We start from the raw sequence: 26,517 nt of genomic DNA, 5'->3' as shown, positions 1-26,517 counted from the left end.
CCATCCACACGGCTGCCCTCCTGCTCTCCCTTGCTGTCTGAGGACTCCTCGCCCGCCACCCGTCCATCGATGGGCCTGTGCGCAATGGGCACACGCACAGGCCCATCGACCATGCTTTTTGGGTGATGGGCCTGCGCACACGCAAAGGCTCATCGACGGGCAGGTGGTGGGCGAGGGGTCCCCGGACAGCAAGGGAGAGCAGGAGGGCAGCCGCATGGACAGGTGGCTGGGCCTTCCACAACTGCCGCCTTGACAGCGCCCCCACATGGTCTGTGCCACAGGTGACCGCCTAATTCGTCTCATTGTTGGACTGCCTCTGATTAGGGGAAATCCAACCCTAAATACAGAAACAAGTCATCCAGGAATATGGCTGCTCTAAATGAATTCAAGTCCCCAGGGCCGGATCAACTACACCCAAAAATCTTGAAGGAACTAGTGAAATTATTTCAAAACCACTGACAATCTTCTTTGAGAGTTCTTGGAGAACTTGAGAAGTCCCAGCAGATTGGAGGAGGGCAAATGTGGTCCCTAACTTCAAGAAAAAAACTTCAAGAAGGGAAAAAAGATTATCCAAACAATTACCATCCGGTCAACCTCATGTCAATATCAGGCAAGATTCTGGAAAAGATAGTTAAAGAAGTGGTCTGCAAACACTTAAAAAGGAATGCGGTCATTGCTAATAGTCAACTTAGATTTATCAAAAACAAGTCATGCCAGATGAATCTGATCTCTTTTTTTTATAGAGTTACAAGCTGGGTTGATGCAGGGAATGCTGTGGATGTGGAATATCTGGATTTCATGCAAGGGGTGATGTTCCATAAAGAGGGGTCATAGCAGAAAAAGCCCTCCCCATATCCTTCTGCTGTGTACTGCCATAACTGATGGGGCGCAGGACTCCAGGAGACCTTAAACTTCAGGCAAATATATATGGAGGACATGGGACCCTTCTAGTACTTCAGTTCCAGGCCTTTTAGGGTTGTAAATGGCATTACCAGTTTCTTGAATTCACTAGATGCATATCGGCAGCAATGCCAATTCCTATAAAAATAGTGTTATATTATTTTTATATGATGTTCCAGTAAATTTATTTCTCTTTTTGGCTATCTGTAGAACTCTCCTCCCGCATCAAATTACAAATAAATACATTCTCTTTCTGTCAAATTTTTTTTTTGCAGTATCTAGCTTTCTGCGCTGCTATAGGCACATAGCTGGATATCCAGCCATCCAATCTATATCCTTTTTAACAGTTTATAATAAAAGATGTTTAAACAAGCCATCATGGTAATATATAAATCACAACTAAACTCAAAACATAAAAAATCCCAAATGGAATGGCACTATATGCCCAAGAATTCCTCAATAAAGAAGAGATCTTAATAGACGAACTGGAGATGCTATAGTCAGCATCTATCAAATATTCAGGTGAAGGCATTTGAAATGGTAGACACCAATGCAAAAATAGTTTGTCGTAGTGGTTGTCCATATTCCACCTCCGCATGTGGGGACTGACTCCATGAAAACACATTTTGTGTAGGGGATATGACGGTAACAATGCAGGAACCTCAACTGATGAGAGGACCAAAGCAAAATACCTCAATTCAGTATGCACGACTTCAGTAGCAAGCTGAGATGTTAAAGCCATCAAATCACTGTTTAGTTCAGGCCATACACACTCAGCATATGTTTTGTCGAAGGCTTTCATGGCCAGGATCACAGGGTTGTTGTATGTTTTCCGGGCTGTATGGCCATGTTCTATAAGTATTCTCTCCTGACGTTTCGCCCACATCTATGGCAGGCATCCTCAGAGGTTGTGAAGTATACCTTATGTACCTTGTTCAAAAATGAAACATTCTCTTCTGTGATTAGAATAGCAAAATACTTTTTTGAATGTCTGGGCAGAAAAATGATGGCAGTGGTAGTCAGGGGCAGCTGGCCCTCTGAAGCAGCTCAAGCTCTTTCCCTTCTCCATGAAATGTCTCTTGATTTACCCACTGGTCATACTAAAATGCATAATTTTGACCCCAAAACCTGCAATAACCTTATATGCATTGCTAGGTCAACTTACACATGTGTTGTTGATACAGCAGTTAAGCTCTTTCTGCATTGACTATACATTACATAGTGCTTGCTCAACAAAAAAGGTGGTTAAACATAAATATTTGGCATGAGAAAAGTTGAGGGTTGGGAAAGGGAGTGAGATTATAGCTTTCTTCCTTTTCTTTTCTTTTTTTCATTTCAAAGAAGTCAACAAGCTAAAAACACAAAACTTTATGGAATTCAGAAAACCAGGGCAAAGGCAGTACTGGATTTGTCAAGGTGAAGCTTTAAAGGACACCAGTGCAGGGAGGAGGGATAACTGTTGGGGTCATGACTTTCTCTCTCACTGTGTGGAGCTTATCAAGGAAATGACTGTCATTACTAAAATGAAAACCCTGCATATGGCTTTGAAGGATGGGGGTTATTCACGATATGGAAGGGCGGGGGGGGGGGGGGGGGGGGAGAGAATAAATTGCCACCTTCTTTCCCAATTCAATTTCCTGACTTCTCCCCATCCCTTCAAGGTCAGGGTTGCTCAAAAACAAAGAAGACAAACCATTTAAAAAAAAAGACCTGAAATCCCCCCTTTTTATTTATTCTGCACCCATATTTACTGTTTTCCTCACAGTTCCCATGGAAATAGTTGTCTGAGTTCTGGCAGGAATTCAAAGTGTTGTGTTTTCCCCCTTCTTTTTTTAAAAAAGATCTAAATGAAGTAATTCATTACACTTCATCATGACCTCCAACCCATATGTATGTGACAATACTGAGTGAAATGTGTGATTCAGAAGTACTCTTAACCCCACATTTTCCAGCTCATCTCTTTTCTGGGGTGGGGTTGGTATTAGAATTATTTGCACATCCAGTTTTCATTTTTCTTTTTGAAAAACAAAACAAAAATAAAACTGTGCTGTCGTCCTCCACCTTCATGCCTCACAAATTCCAGTCAAGAGCTTCAAGTGGGAATTACAGGAAGACCCTCCTAGCCTGTATCCTTGCTCTGAAGTATTCCTCTGGGAGTCCACTGGAATGCCATGACAGACATTCTTATTGCCAGCATATAGCTTCCCTTCATCTCTCCCTTTCTTTCTTTGCTGGATGTGACAAATTTTCTCTCCATGACCTCAGAAGCTTACAATCTGTTGCTATTTCTCTCTCTCTCTCTCTCTCTCTCTCCCCCCCCCCCCCCCCCACACACACACACACACGCTACCTGGCATGTAACTCAAGGGGAGTGCCACACACAGCGTGGAAAAAAAAACAAAAAACCTGCTAAGCGAGATTTTGAAAGCTCCATCTGGACTATTAAAAGATGGGCTCCTATTATGCTTTGTCCGATTGGCATCCCTGCAACGAGGTTCTCTCCTGTGGCTGCCACCTGTCTGTCTTTCATCAGGTTTCTGCACCATTTGGCCATTTCCCTTTTCATTCAGTGTTAGAAGCAGAAAGTAGATGGTGCTTCTGTTTGCATTATTTATATACATGGATAAGCAGTGCAGTTTTGCTGTTTGAGAGTACTGTTAACTTTGTCCCTTACATCAACAAAACAACCCTACCGTAATGCAAGCTGTGCTACCTCCTGACACCAGAAGAAGGAGAGAAATCTCAAGATCTTCAGACTAAAATGACATGTGATCTTGATAGAAATGATTCCCATATTTCCCTCATAGATGGGATGATTCACAGTGACTCATTACCAACAGCTGGGCAGGAAATTGTTTGTCCCAGATTGGAACAATATGGAATTCTGGAAACACTATTTTAGGAAAAATATTTTCAGGTTTCATTTTAATGAATAAACAAACCAACCCTTTTTAATGAAATAAGTTGAGTTCCTCTTGAAACTCTGCATTGCCCAAAATATATCTTGTGCATGTTCTTGGATTCAATCTGCTTCTGGGTTTGAAATCACAGGGTATGAATGAACTCACTGGATTCCTGTGGGACACCATACACATCATGGGTAGATCCATATCTAGTTTTTATGTGTCCCCAATTTTGAAGTGCTCCAAAATGTTTGATATGATTTCACTGCATTTAACTGACTGCAAATCCCCCATGCTATTCTATTATTTTTAATTATTGTCCTTGAGATGTTCTTTTATGTGACTTATGTACTTATTTATCTTTGTGCATTTCCCTGAGACAAGTGGGTGCAGGACAAAAAACAAAACAACAACATGACAAATACATTATAAGTTGGATCCAGACATTAGCTCTTTTCAGGAGTTCAATGATAGATTAAAATAATATACAAAAAAGACATTGATTTAAGATAAAAATGAAATGCACAGATATAGGATAGGTGATAACTGCATTGAAAACCGCCCCTGTGAACGTGATTTAGGAATCTTAGTAGACCCTAAGCTGAACATGAGTCTACAGTGTAATGTGGCAGCTTAAAAAGCCAAGGCAATTTTAGGTTGCAGAAATAGAAGTACAGTATATTATTTAGATTGAGGAACGTCACAGTCCCACTCTATTCTGCCACATCTGGACCTCATCTGGAATACTGTGTCTAGTTCTGGGCACGGCAATTCAAGAAGGATATTGCTCACTGTTTCCTGTATGTATGTTCTGGTGTGCAGCTTCCTTTACTCTATGGTTTCTGTGAAGTTATAAGAGGGGCTGCAGACCACATGCTCTTTCTCCCTCTCCTTTTGACTATGTGACCTGTTGATAGCTGTTTTGTTACAAAAGAGATACCCTGGCCAGCTGGCACAGGGAACCGTCTCAAAGATATTTGAAACTGAACTAATACATTTTTGGTACCTGTGTATGCTGAACAAATGGAAGTTGTAAGTAAACCAAATATGTTATTTCCATCAAAGTCTACTTCATTCTGTCTCTTGAGTGCATGATATGAAACAAGTTATTTTATGGGACAGTTTTTTTTGAGCACTGAAAAAGAAAACACTTCTAAAGTTCTGTTGTTTTTATGCACTGGCAAATCTGTCTGACAGATCAGAAATTGCAGGTTATTCAGTCTAACAACTGAAACTATCACCTAGCATAATTATGTTTGGTTGTATACTACAAGAGAAGATTCTGCTCCAAAGAGGGCGGGGTTTTTTTGGCTCTTCTCTAAAAGGTTATGCTCTCTAATATATACTGTATTTAACTTGGGGGTGGGGGGAGGCTGAGTGGGGAGATGATAGTTATGTTTAAGTATTTCAAAGGATGTCACATTGAGGAGTGGGCAAATTTGTTTTCTGCTGCTCTGGAAACTAGTACATGGAGCAGTGGATTCAATTTAGATTCCACCAAACATTAGGAATAATTTCCTGATGGCAGGAGCTATTAGAGTATGTTGCTTTGGAGTGTGACAGAGTCTCCTTCTCTGGAGGTTTTTAAACAAAGATTGAACAGCCATTGGTTGGGAGTGCTTTGATTATATTTTCCTGCATAGCAACAGGTTGGACTGGATGACCCTTGATTTCTTTCAGTTCTATGATTCTATGCCCTATCAATTTCAGTGAGTCTGTTGGAAGTCAAATAAAATCTGGAGCCAACATTCTTACTTAGTTATAGCTTGCCAAGGCTGTGGACAGAGGTATTTCCCAGCCTTTATCCCTCGTTAAATGCTGAATGTGAAATCTTTCAAGTATGAAATACAGACCACCTGTAAGCTATGATCCCCTATTCTGTCTGTAGTGTATAATGATCAAGGGAAAAAGCAGAGAGAAAAATGACACTGAACGCATCATTTTCTTCTGGTTTGCCCTGCTTTTTTATAGCCAGTTGACCTGGGATAACAAGAACTCCTTGATTCACTTGCATATATGCCTTGTTTACTTGAGGGAATCAGAGGAAGAAGAAAATTGAAAGAACATGACCAACTCTCTTTTTTTTCAGTGATAAGTGATCCTGGAGACAATAGCAGGCTTGTTATCCTCTGCTATGCAAATGTGAATGGAATGCTGAGTAATCTCAGACTTGGGGCCCACCTAGATGTAACAGGGCAGCCTCACTTGTTTGTTCTCGTGTCTATCTTGTTTGCATGGAAGAGGAGAAAGAAATACAAATCTGGTTTTATGTTTATTTACAACAGATGCACATGGAATAAGTTGGGTCTAAACCCTGCTTTTTTCCCAACCTTAGCTTTCTCTGAGATCATAGCAGTGCATGAACTTTCTGCTTTCCCCTTTCCACAGCCCCATCTCAACTCCCTTCTGATATAGAATCATAGAGTTGGAAGAGAACTCATGGGCCATTCAGTCCAGCCCCTGCCAAGAAGCAGGTTCTTTCTGAGGCCCCTTCCACACAGCTGTATAAAATCCCAGATTATCTGCTTTGGAGTGGATTATATGGCAGTGTGGACTCAGACAAACCAGTTCAATACAGATGTTGTGGCTTATCTGCTTTGATATTCTGGGTTATATGGCTGTGTGGAAGAGCCCTGAGCCTAACTAGGAGAAAAGTGCCTGGAGCCATGCATTAGGTGGCATTAAAACAGAAAAAGTGGGCAAGGTTCCAATTTTCTCCTTTTTAGCTCACTTTGTGTTGCCATGTTGATTCTATTGCAGCACCCAATGGTGCAATGGGTTAAACCCTTGTGCCAACAGGACTGCTGACCAAAAGATCAACAGTTCGAATCCAGGGTGAACTCCCATCTGTCAACTCCAGCTTCTCATGTGGGGACATGAGAGAAGCCTCCCACAGGATGGTAAGACATCCAGGCGTCCCCTGGGCAATGTCCTTGCAGACGGCCAATTCTCTCACACCAGCAGCGACTTGCAGTTTCTCAAGTCGCTCCTGACATGGGGGGGGGAGGGGAAAGCAGAAATGACTAATAGTCTTGGGACAACTAAAAAACTGATTAGTGAAGCAGTAAGATATTTAACTGAAAAATAAAGTTAGTATGTATTTCCCATTTCTGTGCATAGTTGTAAAAATTGGACAGTGAAGAAAGCTGATAAGAAGAAAATCCACTCATCTGACATGTGGTGGAGAAGACTTCTGAGGATGCTAAAAGGGTGAATAAATGGGCCCAAAAGCAAATCAAGCCTGTAGTCTCCCTACAAGCCAAGATGACAAAACTGAGACTGTTTTGCTTTGGACATACTATAATAAGGCTTTCCTTATCAATTGCTTGGAAGATCACATTTGAGATGGAGTCAAGCAATCCATGGTTCTGATTCATTAAAACCTGAACAGAACTGTTAATGATAGGCTAAGTTGAAGTCTCTCATTCATTAATCAAGTTGATATGACAACAGTTAACAACAAATGCAAGGTAGACGCCAGTAAGAAAAAGGTAGACTGCCTTCCAGATTGCAAGAGCCCCCTATTTTGCATATTCCACTTACTTTCCCCAAGCAAGTGAAACTTTCAAGTGTGTACAATTTCCCCAAATTACTTCCTGGCTAGAGCAGATGAGGTCTGTCATCCAGCACATCTCACAAGTTCTTGGTTAGGGAAAGGGGACATTCTTCAAAGCATGGTACCTAATAATCTGTGCAGTTACTTTTTGCCACTGATCTGGTGCATCTCTTTTTTTCCTCCCTGCATTTCATCTCCCTTCAAACACAACAGCTCGTTGGAATGATGGCATCCACTTTGAAAAGTTCTTTCAAAATGCCTCTAAAATGCTCTTTAAAATTACTGGTACTTTGCAAGAACAACTATAATACATTCCATGTTCAATTCTATTTGCTGCCTTTTCATGTGATCCTAGGAAATTGTCTGGTTGCCCTTCATTTGTTTTAGCAGATATAGTATGATAACACCAAATTTTATAATGGACATTGTGTCACAAACAATCTCATCTGGCAATTATAATACATTATTCATCACAGAAAAACAGCTACTGCTACGTAATTCTGTAACCAGAATTTGAAATTTAACTCCAGTATGCCTTCATCCCATATACTTGTTACGGGCAGTTGTATTACTTTAATCCATTGTTTCCTGCTTTTGTCAACAACAATATATTGTTGTGATCTATCCCAGATATAATGCCTAACATTTTGGGCTGGAAAAAAACAATGCAGACACACAAGTATAGATATGAATCACTCACTGCAGCTGCCTGCATTTTTGGGCTCTCCTTGGACTTGTGACTATGCTGAAGGTTAGGATAACTGCCTGGCCCTTGAAATTCTACACTACATCAGTGGTTAGAGTAATGCACTCAATGTGCGTCATATCTGAACTGTGCACATGTGTTTTTTATTCACATCACTTTAAAATACACTAGAGGGATAATTAAGAAAAGATTCTGTACATTTTACAATCTCAATCACAATTTATAGAGACAATTGTCTGAAAATATTCAGATGTGAAATTCAAATACAGTATGGGTGGCTCACATATTTGAGAGTGAAAACATCATCTCATTCACAGCAATGCCATAGTTTCGTAGTTAGTAAAGGAATGAAAATATTCCTGGCCACATGGATAGAGGATGCTGTAAGGTTGTAATAATACAGAGACAAGAACTTCAGAAGCCTTGACTATTAAGCCTCTTTGGACAAAAGGTGAGATACAAATGAATTTTTGAATTCACCTGGCACTTCATTATTATATGTTTTATGTGTCATATGAGTAAATACTCCAAGCCTTTCCTATACACAGCTAGTGGCCAAATACTTGGAGATGATGAGATTTTCATCAAACACATGTAAAACAACCAGTTTGAAGAACATTGGGTAGGTTATTATTTGCCAAAGTTCAATTTTCAGTAAAAAAAAATTAAAGGTATAGTACATACTTGTTGAAGGGGGCAACTTTGTATGAAAATATATTTTCCTCTACAGTTTTCCATGTTGATCACCAGGCCTTTAACCAGTGGACTGATTTCTCATCCATCATTCAACCTCTGAAGTTAGGTTTAAAGAACTAGCTATCTACTAATGTCTCTCTGCCAAAATCATAATCCTTTTCATGCATGATTCATTCCCTTTGTGCACAAAATGTGGGGTCACAGTCTGGGAATTATGCCATCTAGATTTATTGTTTTCTCCCATTGACTAATGAGTGGAAGCGAGGTGAATATAAATTTGGTGAACAAAATGTAGTGATTGTGTGAGACATATGGCATGAAATCACAATACAAGATCCTTAGAAAACTGAAATCAAAGGAAAGCCAGATGATACACTGCATAATTTATTTACTGTTCTGAAGGGGAGTGGAACATAGATCCCCTAAACACATAAATCACAATCAGCCGCATTAGAGTTTTCCAGAGAGAGGATGCCTGCCATAGATGTGGGCGAAACGTCAGGAGAGAATGCTTCTGGAACATGGCCACACAGCCCGAAAGACATACAACAACCCTGTGATCCCGGCCATGAAAGCCTTCGACAACACAGAGAAGATATTACTTGGCAAAGTGATGGGCAGTGACATCCCAAAATGGGTGAATTGGAAATTCTACAAGTAAAAAAACAAACAACATATTTCAGAATGCAAAATATGAATGATGAAACTGGGCTCAGAAGAAGACCCCTGGAGAGCCTTTTCAGAGCAGCAGGCCTCATGACAGAATAGGAAACATATGCTGCCTGCGGAACTCTTTGAGGATGAAAGCCAAGTAGCCCCTGGATTGACTTCCATACTATGGGAAGACGTTATTGTGTGCCTTCAAGTAGTTTCTGACTCATGATGGCCCTAAGGTAAACTTAATAAGAGCTTTTCTTCTTGGCAATATTTGCTCAGAGGAAATTATATTGATTTCTTCTGAGACTGAGAGAGTGTGAGTTACACAAAGTCACCCAGCAGGTTTCCATGGCTGAGTGGGAATTTGAGAACATGGTCTCCTTGAGTCCTAGTGCAACATTCAAACTGTGACATCAAACTAGCTCTCTACTTTGGGGAGACCAAATGTCAATTCAGGAACATTTAATTCAGTGAGTCTATTGTGGTAGCCAAACACTATGGCAGATTAAAGTATACAAAAATGATGTTACAGACAATCACATAAAAAAATTTCAAAATCACCATCAACAAACTTAAATGAGTATTCTAAATCTCTCAAACAACTTGTAGCACATTTACATAATTCTCTCTTTCTAATTTGTTTGCCAGCCAAAACAAAAGGGGCTACTGGGTGTGTGTCACATAGCCATTGGTACTGCGCATGAAAAACTGATCTGATTCTACATCTGATTCAGCCAGTTTTCAAAAATCTCTCTCTTGGGCCACTATAGTTATATATAAACAGAGTGTGTATTTGTAGCCATGTTAGGCAGGAGACATTGTTTGCTATTTGTTTATCCTTTTTTGTCTACTAATATAAGAGAGATATGTTTAGTTTTCTATTTTGTAAAGAACAATATTCAAAACTCTCCCAGACTTTCAATCAGATTTTACATTCGGTATTATCCTGAGATTCCAGAATTCAGGAGCCAAGGCTGATTCTGTAAACACTAAACAGGCCAGCATGGTTATAATGTCAAAAAGCAGCAACATTGATTGGGTTGGGCCAAATCCAGATTGTCACCAACTCATAGCTTCTATTGAAAGGCAATTATATGGTCTATGGTTGCAAACAGCTCTTGAAGGAGTCCTTTCCTTTCCCTGCTCTTGGCCCCACCGAAGTTTTCCAATTGTTTGCTATTCCTGACAGTTTCTGGCCCCACCTCTACCCCAATCAATATGCACATCCCACCCCAAAAATTTTAGTTGAAAAAAACTATACAGAAGCTATTTCTCAGTCATGTAGCTTGCTGAGGTCACATTCAAGGGTTTACTGATTTCCTGCCTGAAAGTTCTACAGATCATAGAATCACAGAGTTAGAATTGATCACAAGTGCCATCCAGTCAAACCCACTACCATACAAATACTCATGATCAACGCAAATCTCCAGAAAAGGAGACTCCACCACACTAAGACAGTATATTCCACAGATACTACAAAATGCCAAAAATTCAAATAAATAAGTCCAGAAGCAAATGAAGCCTGAACGTTTACTACCCTCTAACTAACACACAGGTACAAGAAGCAGAAAATCCCCAAACACCTTGGCTAAAAAATGACAAATTAAGTAACATTTACCCTATTTTGAAATGTAAAATCTGCTGCCCGAGGCAACCACCTGACTAGGTCCATCATGAGAATGTGGCTCATTAATGACAACAGACCAATGACAGGTCCCTCTGTGTGGCACAGCAATCACACACTCTGCCTAAAACATGCTGAATTTGTCATGAATATATGCATAGATTGTGAAAAAGACATCCATCTCTGAACACTCAGGAACACATGGTAGTCATACACTGGAGAGCCATAACTAACTCCTGTTCATTTGCATGTGTCCATGACAGGTTTTGATTTCTCTACTGATTCTTCAAATGGTGTGAAATATGTGTGTATATGTGCACACATGCATAAAATGTCTGAATTAACCCTGAACAAGGACCTCAGAGTAGGGAGAAATGGTGAAACGGAACATACCACTTCAGACTGCAAATGGTCCTTCTCTTTAAAATTAATATATATTTATATGTTTACAAACTACAGTTCCAAATGGAAGGCATACCCTATTAATTTGACAGTAAGCCAAATTAAAAAAAAACAATTATAAAGAAAAATGCCATAGAGTTCACTACTATCCATGGTTTCCTGCTTCCACAGTATTTTTCCATTGTGGATTCAACAGTTATACTGTATATCATTTAGAAGCAGACTCGGTTAAAAACAGATTTAAATAACTAGGTATCCATCCACTCTACACATTTATAGTACAATAAATATCCAGTACTTTAACTCCCATGGCAATGCAACATAGAATCCTGGAACTGTGGAAAAGGGGAGACATTGAGAATTATGAACCAAAGAGTTCCTCCTACAAACATATGATCTTAACAATTATTTTCAGCCTTAGCTATGCAGCAAAATATAAAACACACACCATAGGGATACCCGATTAGGCCAACTAAAAGGCATAAAATTGGCTCTAGATATATTTGATGTATTTCCTGAAACTGGTATCAGAAGAGTATCAGCATTGATGTAAGAGTGCATTTTGCCAGCTTTCAAAGCTTACTGACTTCTTTTATCAAATAAAGATGTTGAAAATCATGCAGGAGCAGAACTATGACCATGTTACTTCTTCTAATCTTTTGCTCAGATTTAAGAACTTGTTGCTGTATTTGTTGATCTCCGAGAAATAAAATCCCACTTAGGCCAATGCATATTTGTATCTGTTGAATATTTATCTGGTTTTGAGGCAAAGTGATACTACTGTCCATTAACACCAGGCATGTCACTTGGCGCCCTTGTACATATCTAGAGGAGTGACATAAAGCTAAGGGTTGAAGACAAGGCAGCTGCAGGGCTTGTGACACACCCACCGGTGATGTCTGGAATAGCTGAGAATTAATGCATACAGTGTCACAGAGAGGGACAGCTCATATTCTTATCCTGTCAAGAGATGAAATTGCCATCAGGCTTCTGAGGGACAGGTGGGCATCAAGTGTGGTATAGGGGTAGCTTATGAATGCCCATCTAAAGAGCAACTAGAATGTTTATATATGACCTAAATTTGGATCAGGATACTTTCCATCACAGAAAGCAAGACTGGTCTCCTTGTATTAGAAGTGTCCATCTCTGTCTATACTCTATTCAACGTATGTATCAGCACCACACTGATTTCCTGTTATTTGCATGAGGGGTTTTTTAATGTGAAAAAGCACTTTGTCCACAATGATCAGAAATGCTTGTTCTGCTCCTCGCATTGCCAGTGCTTTGCCGCATGGTATCTGGTGGTATATCTGTACCAGAGATATTCCACTGGTTTGATAGCCATTCTCTCTTGTATCAGGGGAATTCTAGAAATTGTAGCTCTATGAAGGAACTGCAAGCCCAATAGGCTAAAACTACCTGGATTTTTGGGGGGGGGGGGGGCGGGGGGGCACTCTTTTGTTGTCAACTTGGAGGCTTTAGGCAACTCTCCACCAAATTATGCATAATGTACCTATTCGGTATTGAACATCAACATTAATATTCACCCCAAATTGGCCTTTCGATGTCCACGACCCGAAAGCTCCGTATTGTTCAGAATGCGGCAGCCAGGCTACTCACAAGAACACCCATGAAATGCCACATAACATCAGTGCTGCAGCATCTGCATTGGCTTCCAACTGATTACCGTGGTCTATATAAGATGCTAGTTCTGACCTTTAAAACTCTTTACGGCCAGGGCCCATCGTACCTTAGGGACCGTCTCTCCTTCTCCCATTATCGGAGGTCGCAACGACCATCTCAACGCGACTTACTTTACATACTGGGTCCTAGAGAAGTGCACTTGGAAAGGACCAGACGCAGAGCTTTTTCTGTTTCTGCCCCTGCCTTATGGAATGCCTTTCCGCCCTATATGAGAGCCATGCGTGAGTTAGGGCCTTTTACCCTCGCACTCAAGACCTGGCTCTTTACTAGAGCTTTTAATCTATGTTAATTTTATCAATATTTATATGTATGTATTTTTATCCTTTACAATTTTATCTTGTAAATCGCCTAGAGCATCTTGGATGAAGGGCGATTAATAAGTAATTAAATGATGATGATGATGATGATGATGAAATTCCTCATGGTGAGCCAAACTACTCTTAATGCTTTTCTATGAACGTTTTACTGAGGTGTGAGTATGATACATTTTAAGATCAGAAGTACTGTATCCAGTTCTGGACACCAGTTTCAGAACAGCATCAACGAGTTGGAACATAATCAGAAGAGGATGAACAAGATTTCAAAGGACCTGGAGGCCAAGCCCTGTGAGAATTGGCTGAGGGAAGTGGTCATGTTCAGACTGGAGAAGAGCTAGTCGAGAGCTCATATAATAGCCATCTTTATATATTTGAAGGACTGTAAGACAGAAGATAGATCTATCCTGGTTTCTGTTGCTTCAAATAATAGTAGGTCTCTCTGAGTCCCTTCAGGGGGAGAGGGTGGGTTAAAAATAAATTATTATTATTATTATTATTATTATTATTATTATTATTATTATTATTATTATTGTCATTATTGTCATTATTATTGATCCAAAGGATTAAAATTACAAGGAAAGATGGTGATCAGTGTGATCCATTCCAACTCTACATTTCTATAACTCCAAGTTCAGTATAGCCATATTATCTCTTATATGGCTTAAACCAAAAAATGTCTAGATCTAAGCCCAGAATGGCCCCTAAAATTGGGACATATCCAGGTAGGAATTCAGCCTGAGCATTTAAATCCAGTACTGGACAAAATAAGGAAATAATCTAATTAGCTGTTTGAAACTTTGACAATTTGATTGTCAAAACTGAGAATTAAAATATCCAGCCAGAAATTGTGATCTCACTGTCTACTGAGAGGGCCATCTCAGACTTTCATCTGCCAATTGCTATGGAACGCAAACAAGAAGATGCTATTGCTTTCACAGATAGCAGTCTCCTAATTGCCTTAGACTAGGAGTTGCACCTGTCCCATGGTCATGCAATGGCAGCAAAAGAAGGTAGGCAAAAATATGCCAGCTCCAACCAGTCTATTTCTCTAATGCCTGGTTTTTTCTATGGTCACTGTGTCCATGGCTGTGTACCACCTAGGTTAATGTGGTGATGTCAATGTTTCACATCAATAATATTGATGCTTAGGGTCTGCATCTGGGATTTTCCTAGTCAAAACAGGATTCCAAATTAGATTCCAGCAATTCTGTTACATTACACAGCCCCAGATAGCATAGTTGCTTGATGCCCATCAACTGTGTGGAAGAAATATTGGCCTGACAGACTTTACACATGCTGACTGTGGAAGAAGCCTGTGTTAACACTGATATAGCTATGGAAAACTCAATGTTCACATTGTGACATGGTCTGAATGTGGTACTTGAGGTGGTTTTTGTGTCCATTGCCTCCTCTTTGACCTTTGAAAACTGACAACAAACATAGCTTTGCATGAAACACTTGCCAAAAGAACTGTGTCATTTGCATCTGAAAAGCCTGGCATTTGGGAAATGCCCATCAAGGGATGGGAGCCCTGGGTACACTGTGTGATTGCCTGGAGAGCTTATTGCCAGTGACTGTGTAATTAACTAGAAATGACATTGGAAAAGAATGGACAATTACCATCTTATCTAACTCTCATCTTCCCTTCCACTGTCTGCCAGGCTTGTTAAACAGAGCCTTTGTTATATGGTAAATTGCTTCAAGTTGCTTTATACCAATTTACAGTAGGTAAACAATGACAATAATGCCTAGCACTTCTGGGGGGTGGTATACAAACTTCCCCTTAAATTTTCTCATAGCTCACCCTTGTATGCAGACATTAACTTATGCAGAGCTTTTATTCAGGTCAGGTTTGTCTCTGTTTATTGCCTCCCTTTTCAAGTTAACACTTTATCTCCAACATTAATCCAGTCTAGGTAGATAGCTCTTAAGGATGTAGTTCCTAAAACACATATTTCCAAGTAGTTCCAATTACTGCAAATGTGATCAGTCTGATAAAGAAGTTTGAGGTGCATACTCTGATCTAAAATGTGGCCAAGATTTTATTTTACTTTTTAAAAAAATGATTTATTCAAGGTTTAGCTAATCTTTCATTTCTGACTACTTGTTGTGGATGATACCACCATTGTCAATATGCTACCCCTGCTAAGACTTTTGCTGTTGAGTTTTCTACCATACACACACTGTTCAATGAGCTGACAGAGCAACTTCTTCACATACATGCATGCAGACACATATGGTTCTCCATCACCAGCTTTCTTTAGTTTTGTTTAACCCATTCATGGTAGATAAAGCTTCCCCTGATTTTTCGGTATTGCTATATACTCATGCAAAAGCTTAGAAATTTTAGTTTAAAAACCTGGGTCACCTTATCCACTGGCCAGTGTAAGTACTGCACCCTGACCATTATCAAAAAATTGAACCGTCCACTTCCCTGAATACAATAATGAAATGTGCAAGTTTAGTCCAACCCAGGAAGCACTGACCCCTCTGCTCTCTCTACCATGATGCCATTTTTTGAATGTCATGGTGGGAAAATGGTGGCCAGAAATGGCTGGTCTCCCAAGAGAGTGCTGGCATTTTCCTCCTCATGCCCTCCAAGGAGAAATCGATTTGTTAGTCTTTAAGGTGGGGCTGGTAAGAGAGAGATTACAATGCACTTAGAAGCCTGAGGAGGGTAGATCCCTTACTCAGAGGTAAATGCCCTGGGGCACAATCCATACAACTGTGCGGCAATTTCAGGGTAAAGTAAGAGACTTCTCAGTTAGGTCTAAGATTTGCTGCAATGTCCTCTCACATAAAGCAAAATGGTTTACGTTCCTCTGTTTCTCTTTCTGTTTCTCTCTCTCTTCTATTTTTCTCTCTCTCTCTTTACATAAACTCAGGTCTGCCACTCTTTTTGCATTCTGACTGCTAGCAGAGTGACCAGGCTAACTGAAGCAGAAAACTGGTTAAAAAGTCCATGTGTTGTTTGGAATAGGTGTAGGATCAGTGAGTTGTACAACACCAAAAGTCTTGCATGCCAAACTGATTTATCACACAGCTTGCCCATAAAATAGGCATTGACTCTTCGGATTTAGATTTCCAGAATCATTCCAAGTAATGATACAAACTTATTAAAATATTATTGTCACATCAATCATCATTAGACTAACCACTCTGAGTACTAGTCAAGTAAGGTTTTTAATGTTGGAGAATGTTAATGTTTAATGTTGGAAAAGTTCAGTCATGGGGCCACATGGGTCCCCCAAGCCTGTTTTTGTGGTCCTCAGTCCCTCTAGGCCAGGCATAGGCAAATGTTTTTGCCTTGGGGCCACATTGTGGGCCAGGCCAGGAGAGTGAAGGGCCAGGCACACACTGGGTGGGGAGGGCTCGGGAGAGGGCAGGTCCAGGAGGGGGCAGGGCAGGGTCAAGGTAATCCTTTGGTTGTCCTCCCAGCATAAGGGCAGGCCATTAGGTGGGACATACGGTGAAGGTGGAAGAAGGTGGGACATACGGCGACTGCACTGATCCTTCTCCCCCAATCCTCGGGCTGTCCTCTTGGTATTATGCCGGGAGGAGGGCAAGACAGGCAGCGGCTGAGAGTGCTCCGGGGGGCTCTCAACTGCTGCATGCCCTCCTCAAGCTATCCTCCCGATATAAGGATGGGACCACTCACAGGTCCTTGTGCTGGGAAGAGGGCGAGACACACAGTGGCTGAGAGCACTCCAGAAAACTCTCAGCTGCTACATTCCTTCCTCCCCCATCTTCTTGGCATAAGGACATGGTGGGCAGCTGTGTCCTTCTTCCAAGAGGACAGGGAAAATGAGGAGGGCCTCAAGGAAGCACTCAGGGGGCTGCATCCATACCCGGGCCTTAGTTTGCCCATGCCTGCTCTAGATCCCTTGTTTCCGGCAAAAAAAAATTGCAATTCATTTTTTGAATAGTTTGCATCCAGACTGTTTAACTTTTTAAAGAAAACATTTCAGAAGCAGATTCCTGTCGCTTTATAATTTACTATTATTGTATTTGAGTCGGTCTGTGCAACTCCCTGTGGCATCCCAGCAGCAGAAATGCAGCCCTCCAACCCACCACAGTTGCTCACGTCTTGATTTATTAATTCAATTTGAAGCAATGTGTGCCTTATCAAAACTTCAATGAAAATGTCAGAGCCCTCATCCAAATATAGTGGCCTCCTGAGCATTCTGCAGACTCTATTGGGGGGGGGGGGAGGGGGATTTAAAGGCAAGAAGCAAAATGTGAGGTTTGTTATCCTGTCCCTAATGCCTCGCCATGCATAGCCAGTGGACTGTGTTCAGCTCAGTGAGTCATAGGTTGTGCGGGTTTGTTAACAGTGTGATTGGTTGTCTCTTTGTGTGCCAAGAGAGAACTTCATCTCTCCTAACTGGACAGATAGCCTGGGCAGCCACATCCCTTTGTTTATCACTGGAAAAAAAAATCTCATCTGATGCAGAGGGGAAAAAGCAGGGAGCCTATTTTTCTGTTTGTTGTTTTTATGTGCCCTGAACTCCCTGCTGATTTTTGACAACCTTGTCTTAGCTAAGAGGTAATTCATATTCACATGAACATTCATTGCTTACTCCAGGTGGTTCAAGTCTTTGATAAGGAGTTACAAATGCATGCATGTAAACTAAGTACAGCAGAATGCAACCTTGTTCTAGTGTGAGTACAGGCTGAGTATCCCTACTCTGGAATTCTGAAATCGAAAATATTCCAGAATCCAGTATTGTCCACATGATTGACTGAGACAGGGACAACTGTGCTTTTGGATGGTTCAATGTACAATACACAAACTTTGTTTCATGCACAAAGATTTCTTGAATTATTGTATAAAATTGCCACTAGGCTCTAAGTTGTATATAGCTATAAAGCTATAAAATTTATATGGAACATAAATAAATTCTGTGTTTAGATTCACATCTCATCTCCAAAATCCCTCACTATGTATGTACAGGTATATACATAAGTATTCCAAAATCTAAAGAAATCTGAAATCCAGAACACTTCTTGTCTCAAGCATTTCACATGTCTTATCTTAGGTCCATTTCAAACTAAACAATTACATGTTAACTGCTACAGAAACATCCCATGCAATCTTAGGATTTGCAGTTTTGGGAAGTATACTTAGAATTCCCCGTTAGGAAGTTGTAGTGTTTCACCAAACTAAAAAAAACCAATCTTCAACAAGATGTTGCCATAGCAGTGAAATTATAGTCCTATGGTTATGTAGCAGGAAATAATTCTTAGGACTAAAGTTCTGGATTTCTTTTCCCCAGGAGTCTACACAAGAGGAGGAAACAAAACTCCCGACATTGATTCTGAGGGTTGTTGTTTTAGGAATGGGCAGAAGGTGTTGCTTCAGTCTTCAATGTTTGTTCTTGTGTGTGACATCCAATGTCACTCACGTCCTGATTATTGGCTTCCCAGAGGCATCTGAGGAGGCACTATGAAGAGAATACTACACGATACAAGAATTTACTATGATCTACTGTGACTCCTAAGTTTTCAAGCAAGGTATGCCTAAATACCCTAAAAGCAACAGCACCCAGATCCATAGCCAGAAAAAAAAGGGAGGTGAGACTTTTTTTAAGCGAATCATGAAGAGTAGTTCCATAACGCAAAATAATTTAGAAATCAGGCTCCATCAGTGAACTTCAGTGGACACTCATGGGGATTTGGTTAATTAGTTAAAATTCATGAGTAAACCATGTTTTTTTTATTTAAAAAAAAACCCTGAAAATTTCATGGGAGGAGGTTGAACCTCTCACCCCTTCCTGGCTACAGCCCAGTTAGCACCTATGTGATCTTGGAAGCTCAGCAGGGGCAGCCCTAGTTAATACCTGAAGGAGAGCACAAATAAATACGAGACACTGTGGGCTGTATTTCAGAGGAAGGAACTGGCAATCCCACTTTAGAGCATTCCTTGCCTTAAAATATCCTAGGATATCCATGGGGCCATCATAAGTCAATAGACAACATGAAGGCAAATACTTACAAACACACCTTCATTCTTCCCACTTTTTGCTTTTGGAACACTATAAAACTTGAATAATGATGTTGACGAATCTGTTGGGGATGTTCAAAAATAATGAAAGTTGCCTTCATGTTGGCAGCTGATCTAGAGCCTTTTTTGGCTCTTTCCAGCCTCATGATTTAACATTTATTTATGTAGACTTTGTTATCCTCAGTACCTAACAAGGCATTTTTGTTAAGGTGCGTAATGTGATGAGAACTGGGTGGCCCATATTTTTTTTGCTTAGCTAGTTTTACACTCCTTTCTTTGCCTGCCCACCCAATTGTACTTCATTTGCTGTGCACAGCATAGCCCTGCATTTCTGAGACTGTTGGAATTGCATCTGACAGCTTTGTGACACTTGACGTTATTTACATATCCCAGGCCAGCCACAAATGGTGAGATTTCAAAATGAGATTCCATGCAATATAGCAGTCTCTTGTGCCCCATGCTGAGAAGTGGGACTCTTTTTTCTTTCTTTTTAGATTCCCTTTTCAGTCTAGATTCTTTTAACCCTCTGAGCTTTGAAGTCTATAACGGTTTTTAATTTAAAAAATACAAGATTTGGAAGCAATTCAAAAAAAGGGGGAGACTTGTTGAGGCTCTGGTGAAATCAGATAGATTAAGACTGCAATCTTAAACACATTTATACATAAATAAATCCTGCAGAATACATTGGGACCTATTTCTGAGCAAACCTGCAAAGGATTGTGTATGTGTGTGCTTTCAAGTCATCTGATAATTTCTGGTGACTACATGGATTTCATAAGATTTTCTTACTTTAAAATATAGCCTACAGGGCCTCATATTAGCTTGCAGTCCCCCATCCAAGTACAATCAGGACTGACCCAGCTTATCTTCTGAGAGCAGAGATGATCCAGCATCTTTACAATATTCAATTTCTTGGAAAAGACTATACTATCAGGCTATATACTACCTAATATCCTCTAACCTGTAAATAAGTGCCATTAAACTCAATGGGGCAGATTTCTACACAGATGGGTATAATAGGGATGGGAGCCACAAACTGCATTAGCATGTTCATTTCTGGATGCTGAGGTGTTCAAGAAATAAAAAGGTAAACCATTATGTACTCCCATGGCTTTGAGCAATTCTTGGAGAATTATGTGAAAATTGTGTCATTTAAAAAATGTGGGAAGGGCTAAAGAGTGTCAAGGGCCTACCCTCCAACACAACATATATGAAAGCCACACTACATGTGCCCAAGTAACATCCGAGTGTGATCAAGATGGTAGGTTAATAAGCAAGAGAGGGCAGGGCAAAGCCCCCTGGACAGATTTTTATATAGTTTCTCTGTTTGTCTTCCATGTTCAGTTAAGATGTCCATTTAGACTTGTAGTAACAGGACACCTGCCTTTTTAAGTGAAGAGAAATAGGCTCTTTGACTTATCCAATCTATTCAGGACTGGTCTTGTTATTATACTGCCTGGAAGATCAGTGACTTTGAGTAATTCTTGGAGCAATGACAATAGAAACCATCAAGCTGACATCAGCCATGCATTAAAAGAACACTTTGAGCAACCCATTAAATCTTAGATAGTTCTTAATTTGATGTGATTGTATTCACTGTAACATTTTAGCAATTGTGGATGTAACTTTTAAAGCGAACATGTTAAAATCTCATTGGAATCAATTGTGCTTACTGTACAAGGCTGTGAAGGCCTGTCCAGATGTTAAGTACCATCTAGTTCAATGGCAATCACAAATATTTGCCATTATACATTAGGAGTGGAGAAAGTACACAAACCCCATCCCACTTTTGAGCCCTCAATCCCATTTCATATAATAAAGTGTTTCTATGGATCCCACTGAGACCATTTTAAACAATGTGACAAAAGACAAGTTCTGAAAGGAGTCAGTAAGTGTTCCGTTTAGTAACTTCAGTACCGAGAATACTTGGAAGAGAGCAACTGGAGAATCCTTTGGGAAAGTGGGGTGGGATGACATCCTGGATCAGATTTTCCTTTTCTAGTATTGTTGTGGTTACCACTCGACTTGTGTACTATTTAGTCCAATGCTGTTGTTCTAATCTGCATAGATACGATTTCACCTGTTCTTTGAAATAAGTGCATTTCTGATCCTTGCATGAGTATTGTAGCCTTAAGTATTGGTCAATGTTGTGTCAAAATCTATAGAACGTGTATATTCCTGTGTGTGCCAAGTACAGTATGTGAAGACAGATGGCCACTTTCACTTATTGTCACTACTTATGGTCAAACTGCCTGGAGATCAGATCACAGGGCAGAAGTTAAGACTCTCACCAAATTCTCATAAAGTTCGCCATGAATGCAGTCCAAGTTTATAGACCATGAATTCTGTCCTATACATGAAGCCTTACTCTTTTGGACTGCTGTGTTCAGAATTCCCCAGTCACCAAAAGCACTTCCCCCTTCCACACAGCTGTATAAAATCCACATTGAACTTGATTATATGGCTGTGTGGACTCAGATAATCCTGTACAAAGTATTGGATTATATTATATATTACATTACTTATACAAAGTATCCAGTACAAAGTAATCCAGTATTTTGAATTATTTACCTTGATATTCTGGGTTACTGTATATGGCTGTGTGGAAGGGTCCACTGTGGCCTTGCTGGCTGAAAGATTCTGGGAGTCTTAGCCCAAACAAGGAACTTTTCCAAGTTGCTGTCCTTCTTGCTTTACATTCTCTGACTAAGTTCTTAGATAGTGGGGTCTGGGTGTAGCTTTGTGACAGAAGTTGTCATTGCCTTTATAGAAACTAAAACATTAAATATTCTATTAAATACTGTTGGGTCAACATTAATTAATAACACTGAGGAGAAGCCTGAGTGCTTTGATTGTATATTACTGCATGACATGGGGTTGAACTGGACGACCCTTGTGGTTTCTTCCAACTCTAAGATTCTATGAGGCATGTCCCATTGGATAGTAGCATGCTTCATGAAAAGTTGTCTTTTAAAATTGTTCAAACACATCTTGATATGCTCAGTGAGTTCACCATCTAGATGGGGTTTTTTTTAATCCTTTCTCGACTTCAGAGAATGGATTTCATAGAAGCCCATAGAATAATATTAGCAAATGCACAGTGTCTAGGAATGCCTGCTATACCATTGTCTTCTCCTCTTTGTGGGGTAGCACCCTTTAAAACCCAGCTTGCAGTTAAGTAGACACTGGCTTAATTAGAACAGATCAAACAAATCAAATGCGGAACAGTGAACCAACATTTAGATAAATCCCATGGATTCTTTGGCTCTCTTAGGTACGACTATCAATTGAATTTAGGCCAATGTTGCTTTGTTATCTCTACCTTTCCCGTGTGGAGGCAACTTTAGGATAAAGAGAATTCGTCCCATCTTTCTCTGAGCACAGCCCACAATTTTTGTAGATGTTTACATGGCAAATATAGGCGTGATTTACTTTCTCAGGGGTTCCTTCACATTTTAAAAAAAATCCATCCCATGTAAATGTTTCTGCTATCTCAGAAACAATGCTCAGTTCACCTAAGGTACTACTGTGTTTCCTCGAAAATAAGACAGTGTCTTATATTATTTTTTGCTCCCAAAGATGTGCTAGGTCTTATTTTCAGGGGATGTCTTATTTTTCCATGAAGAAGAATTCACATTTATTGTTGAACAAAAAAATGAACATTTATTATATACTGTACAGTAGTTTTCATCACAAACCAACATAACCAAACCAGACAAACTGTGACTCCTGTCAAGAATTTCTTATTATTACCATTATTTCCATGTACAACTCGTATGTACATTTACCAATCCTACATGCTCTGGTGTTCTGTTTGGCAGGCATGCTTCCAAACAAAAACTTTGCTAGGTCTTACTTTCAGGGGAGGCCTTATATTTAGCAATTAAGCAAAACCTCTGCTAGGTCTTATTTTTTGGGGATGTCTTATTTTCGGGGAAACAGGGTACTGGTGATTATTTATTTATTTATTTATTTAACATATTTGTATCCTGCCTTTCTCAACCCTGAAGGGGACTCAAGGTGGCCTTACAAAGGCAACAATTCAATGTTGCATGTATACATGAATAATGAATAAACAGAAGATTAAAACCAACCAATTAAATCATAACATTAAAACCAGAATTAAAATCACATAATCCAAGTCATATTCCAAGGCCAGTCCAGGTCGTCATTAAATTAATGGATAGTCTGTTTTTACACTGCTTCCATTATTGACCAAAAGCCTAGTCCCAAAGCCATGTTCTAGTTGTTTTCTGAAGGCCAGGAAGGAGGGGGCCAGTCTAATTTCACTGGGGAGGAGGTTCCATAGACAACGGGGCACCACTGAGAAGGTAAGAAAACAAGCAATCTTTCAGTGGAGTAAAGATCCCGCCCAGATTTTGGTGCGCTGGTTTCCTTTTCAGATGCCAAACAGTCCTCACTTCCAGCAGTTGATGACCTGTCCCTTAAAAATTCTTGCCCTTCACATTTTTAGTTCAAGTTAAGAGTTGTATTCAATTCCATTGTCTGTCCCCAGCCACCCACACCCCAAAAACACAGACTTTCAGAAGTGGGATGCATTGGCTTGGGCACTGGGACCAAGCCTCTGGAGAGCGAGGTTCAAGTCCCTTCTTAGACCCACAAGGTGTCTTTGGGTAAGTAAAAGGAGAACTGTAATGACCAAAGTAGCATATAGTGACACCAAAATCCCCAATACAAAGCTCAATACAGTAGCATGAAAAATACAATGAAAAAGGTGCAACTGCTCTCAAACAGTAAGTATCTCAGTCTGATATCAGTCCCCCAATATATGTAAGCTTCGGGGGTCCAAGTTCGATGAGAAGTTCTTCCAGAACTTTATTGGCGAAGACTTTTTGTTTTTGAGAGGTGTGCTCCATTATTATCTTCACGATCTTGCATATAGGTATGTGACCAACTGTCTGTTCACTTGTTCACTTCTTTTGGAAGAACTTCTCATCGAACTTGGACCCAAGAAGCTTACATATATTGGGGGACTGATATCAGACTGAGATACTTTCTGTCTGAGAGCTGTTGCTCCTTTTTCATTGTATTTTTCATGCTACAGTATTGAGCTTTGCATTGGGGATGTTGGTGTCACTATATGCTATTTGCTCATTACAATTCAACCCTGCCCGCCCCCCCAAAATTTTTCTGGTTTAAAAAAAGACCTGGTTTACTTATGAATTTTAACCGATTAACCAAATTCCCATGAGTGTCTGCTGAAGTGTGTCTGTCTTGAGTGTCCACTGAAGTTTATCAATGGAGCCTGATTTCCAAATTATTTCATGTTATGGAATTACTCTTCATGATTTGCTAAAAAAAAGTTTCAACCCCCCACCCAGAAATTTTTTTCTGGCTATGGTCCCTACAACAAGTATTCTTTCCTCAAAGGAAGATAGGGGCCAACTTGAACTAATCCTGCTGAGAAAACCCTGGGATAGGCTCACTTTGGAGTAGTGGTGGAGGCTCCTTCTTTGGAGGCTTTTAAGCAGAGGCTGGATGGCTACCTGGGGTGTGTGTGTGTGTGTGTGTGCTTTGAATGAAATTTTCCTGCTTCTTGCAGGGGGTTGGACTGGGTGGCCCATGAGGTCATAGAATCATAGAATATTAGAGTTGGAAGAGACCTCATGGGCCATCCAGTCCAACCCCCTGCCAAGTAGCAGGTCTCTTCCAACTCTACGATTCTATGATTCTATGATTCTAGACATGAGCAAACTTGGGCCCTCCAGGTGCTTTGGACTTCATCTCCCACCATTCCTGGCCTCAGGCCCCTTCCTTTCCCCCCTCAGCCGCTTAAGTGGAAAAGGAAAGGGCCAGGAATGGAGGGAGATGAAGTCCAAAACACCTGGAGGGCCCAAGTTTGTCCATGTCTGATTTTGAGCCAAGATAAGTCGGAAACGACTCCAAGGCGCACAACAATAAGAACAGCAGCCAGGATGCTCATAGCAAATGCCAACCCTGGAAAGCCAGGTAAAACACCAGAGGGGAGTGTGTGTGAGAGAGGACAATATACTCAATCGGGACTGAAACCCAATTCCTGTTCCTCCTTCCCGGGAGCAGCGTAGCAAGAAAAGGCATTGCTTTGGGGGAGAAAGAAAACCCAAGCTAAGGGGCCCCGAGACCAAAGCAGAAAGGGGACCAAACCCGGAGAGGGGCTGGCGGCCCCGGTCGGGGAAAGATCCCTGGGCACGTTGGGAGGAAAGAGGGTCCCCTCCCCTGCCCCCTTCCCCTCGGCTCCCCGGGGCGCGCCAGCAGCCGGGCGCCCTGCAAACAAAGGAGCCCCGCTTTGGGCGCCTTCCCGGTGTCTTTCCCGCCTGCGCGCAGGTCAAGGCTCACCTGAGGAGGTTCTGCAGCCCCTGCTTGCTGGAGTTCCGCCTCAAGAGCGCGCTGGTCATGGTGGGGGCAGAGGCGCCCAAGGCAGGCTGAGCAGCACTCCTGCCCCACCGACCTCCTCCTCCTCCTCCTCCTCTTCCCTCTCCCTCCTCTCAAATAATCTTGTTAGTGCACGCGCTCGTTGTCTCAGTCTCGCTGTCTATTTGTCTCTTACTCACTCCTCACTCTTTCTTTCCCTGTTCAGGAAGTTCTGCAGCTGGTTTCCTTTTGTTTCTGCAAAGCCCACTATCCCACTCCCCTCCTCGCTCTCGCTCTCTCTCTCTCTTTCTCTCATTTCCACCTCAACCTCCTCCTTCACAGCCCAGTGGAAATGTCAGGGGGGAAACAAAATCTTCCAGAGAACCAGCAAAAAAAGGATCCCGCCTTATTACTCTCCTCTCATCCCTTTGCGAAATGACTTCAGAGGGAAGTTGACTTCTTGGAAGGCTTCTCTGCACATAATATTTTCCCTTCATAAAGTCTTCTTTCATCTCTCAGCATTCATTTCTCCCTCTCTCTCTCTTGCCATATCTTAATAATAATAATAATAATAATAATAATAATAATAATAATAATAATAATAACAACAAAGTATTATACAATATATTATACAAAGTACTAACAATACTAACAAATAATAATAACAAATAATAATAACAAAGATACTGTGGGACTT

At 40.8% G+C, this 26,517-nt stretch overlaps 1 protein-coding gene across 3 annotated transcripts in view; it reads right to left on the bottom strand.

Annotated features, from left to right (window-relative positions):
- The window catches only part of lsp1 (lymphocyte specific protein 1), a 114,174-nt gene that overhangs the window by 40,567 nt on the left and 47,090 nt on the right, over positions 1–26,517 (bottom strand). The window contains exon 1 of one of the 3 annotated variants that reach the window (XM_062967636.1): positions 26,021–26,158. The exons of 1 other annotated variant lie outside the window; for it this stretch is intronic. In XM_062967636.1, coding sequence (XP_062823706.1) covers positions 26,021–26,136 — 116 coding nt within the window. In that variant the 5' untranslated portion in view covers positions 26,137–26,158. Of the gene's footprint in view, positions 1–25,805; positions 25,997–26,020; positions 26,159–26,517 lie in introns of those variants that run through there. One more of the 3 variants, XM_008108044.3, reaches the window with a different exon arrangement.

This window comes from Anolis carolinensis, chromosome 1 (genome assembly GCF_035594765.1).
Source record: "Anolis carolinensis isolate JA03-04 chromosome 1, rAnoCar3.1.pri, whole genome shotgun sequence".
Classification (NCBI taxonomy): domain Eukaryota; kingdom Metazoa; phylum Chordata; class Lepidosauria; order Squamata; family Dactyloidae; genus Anolis; species Anolis carolinensis.
Note: the sequence above shows the minus strand (reverse complement) of the source record. Positions and strands in the feature narration are given on the sequence as shown.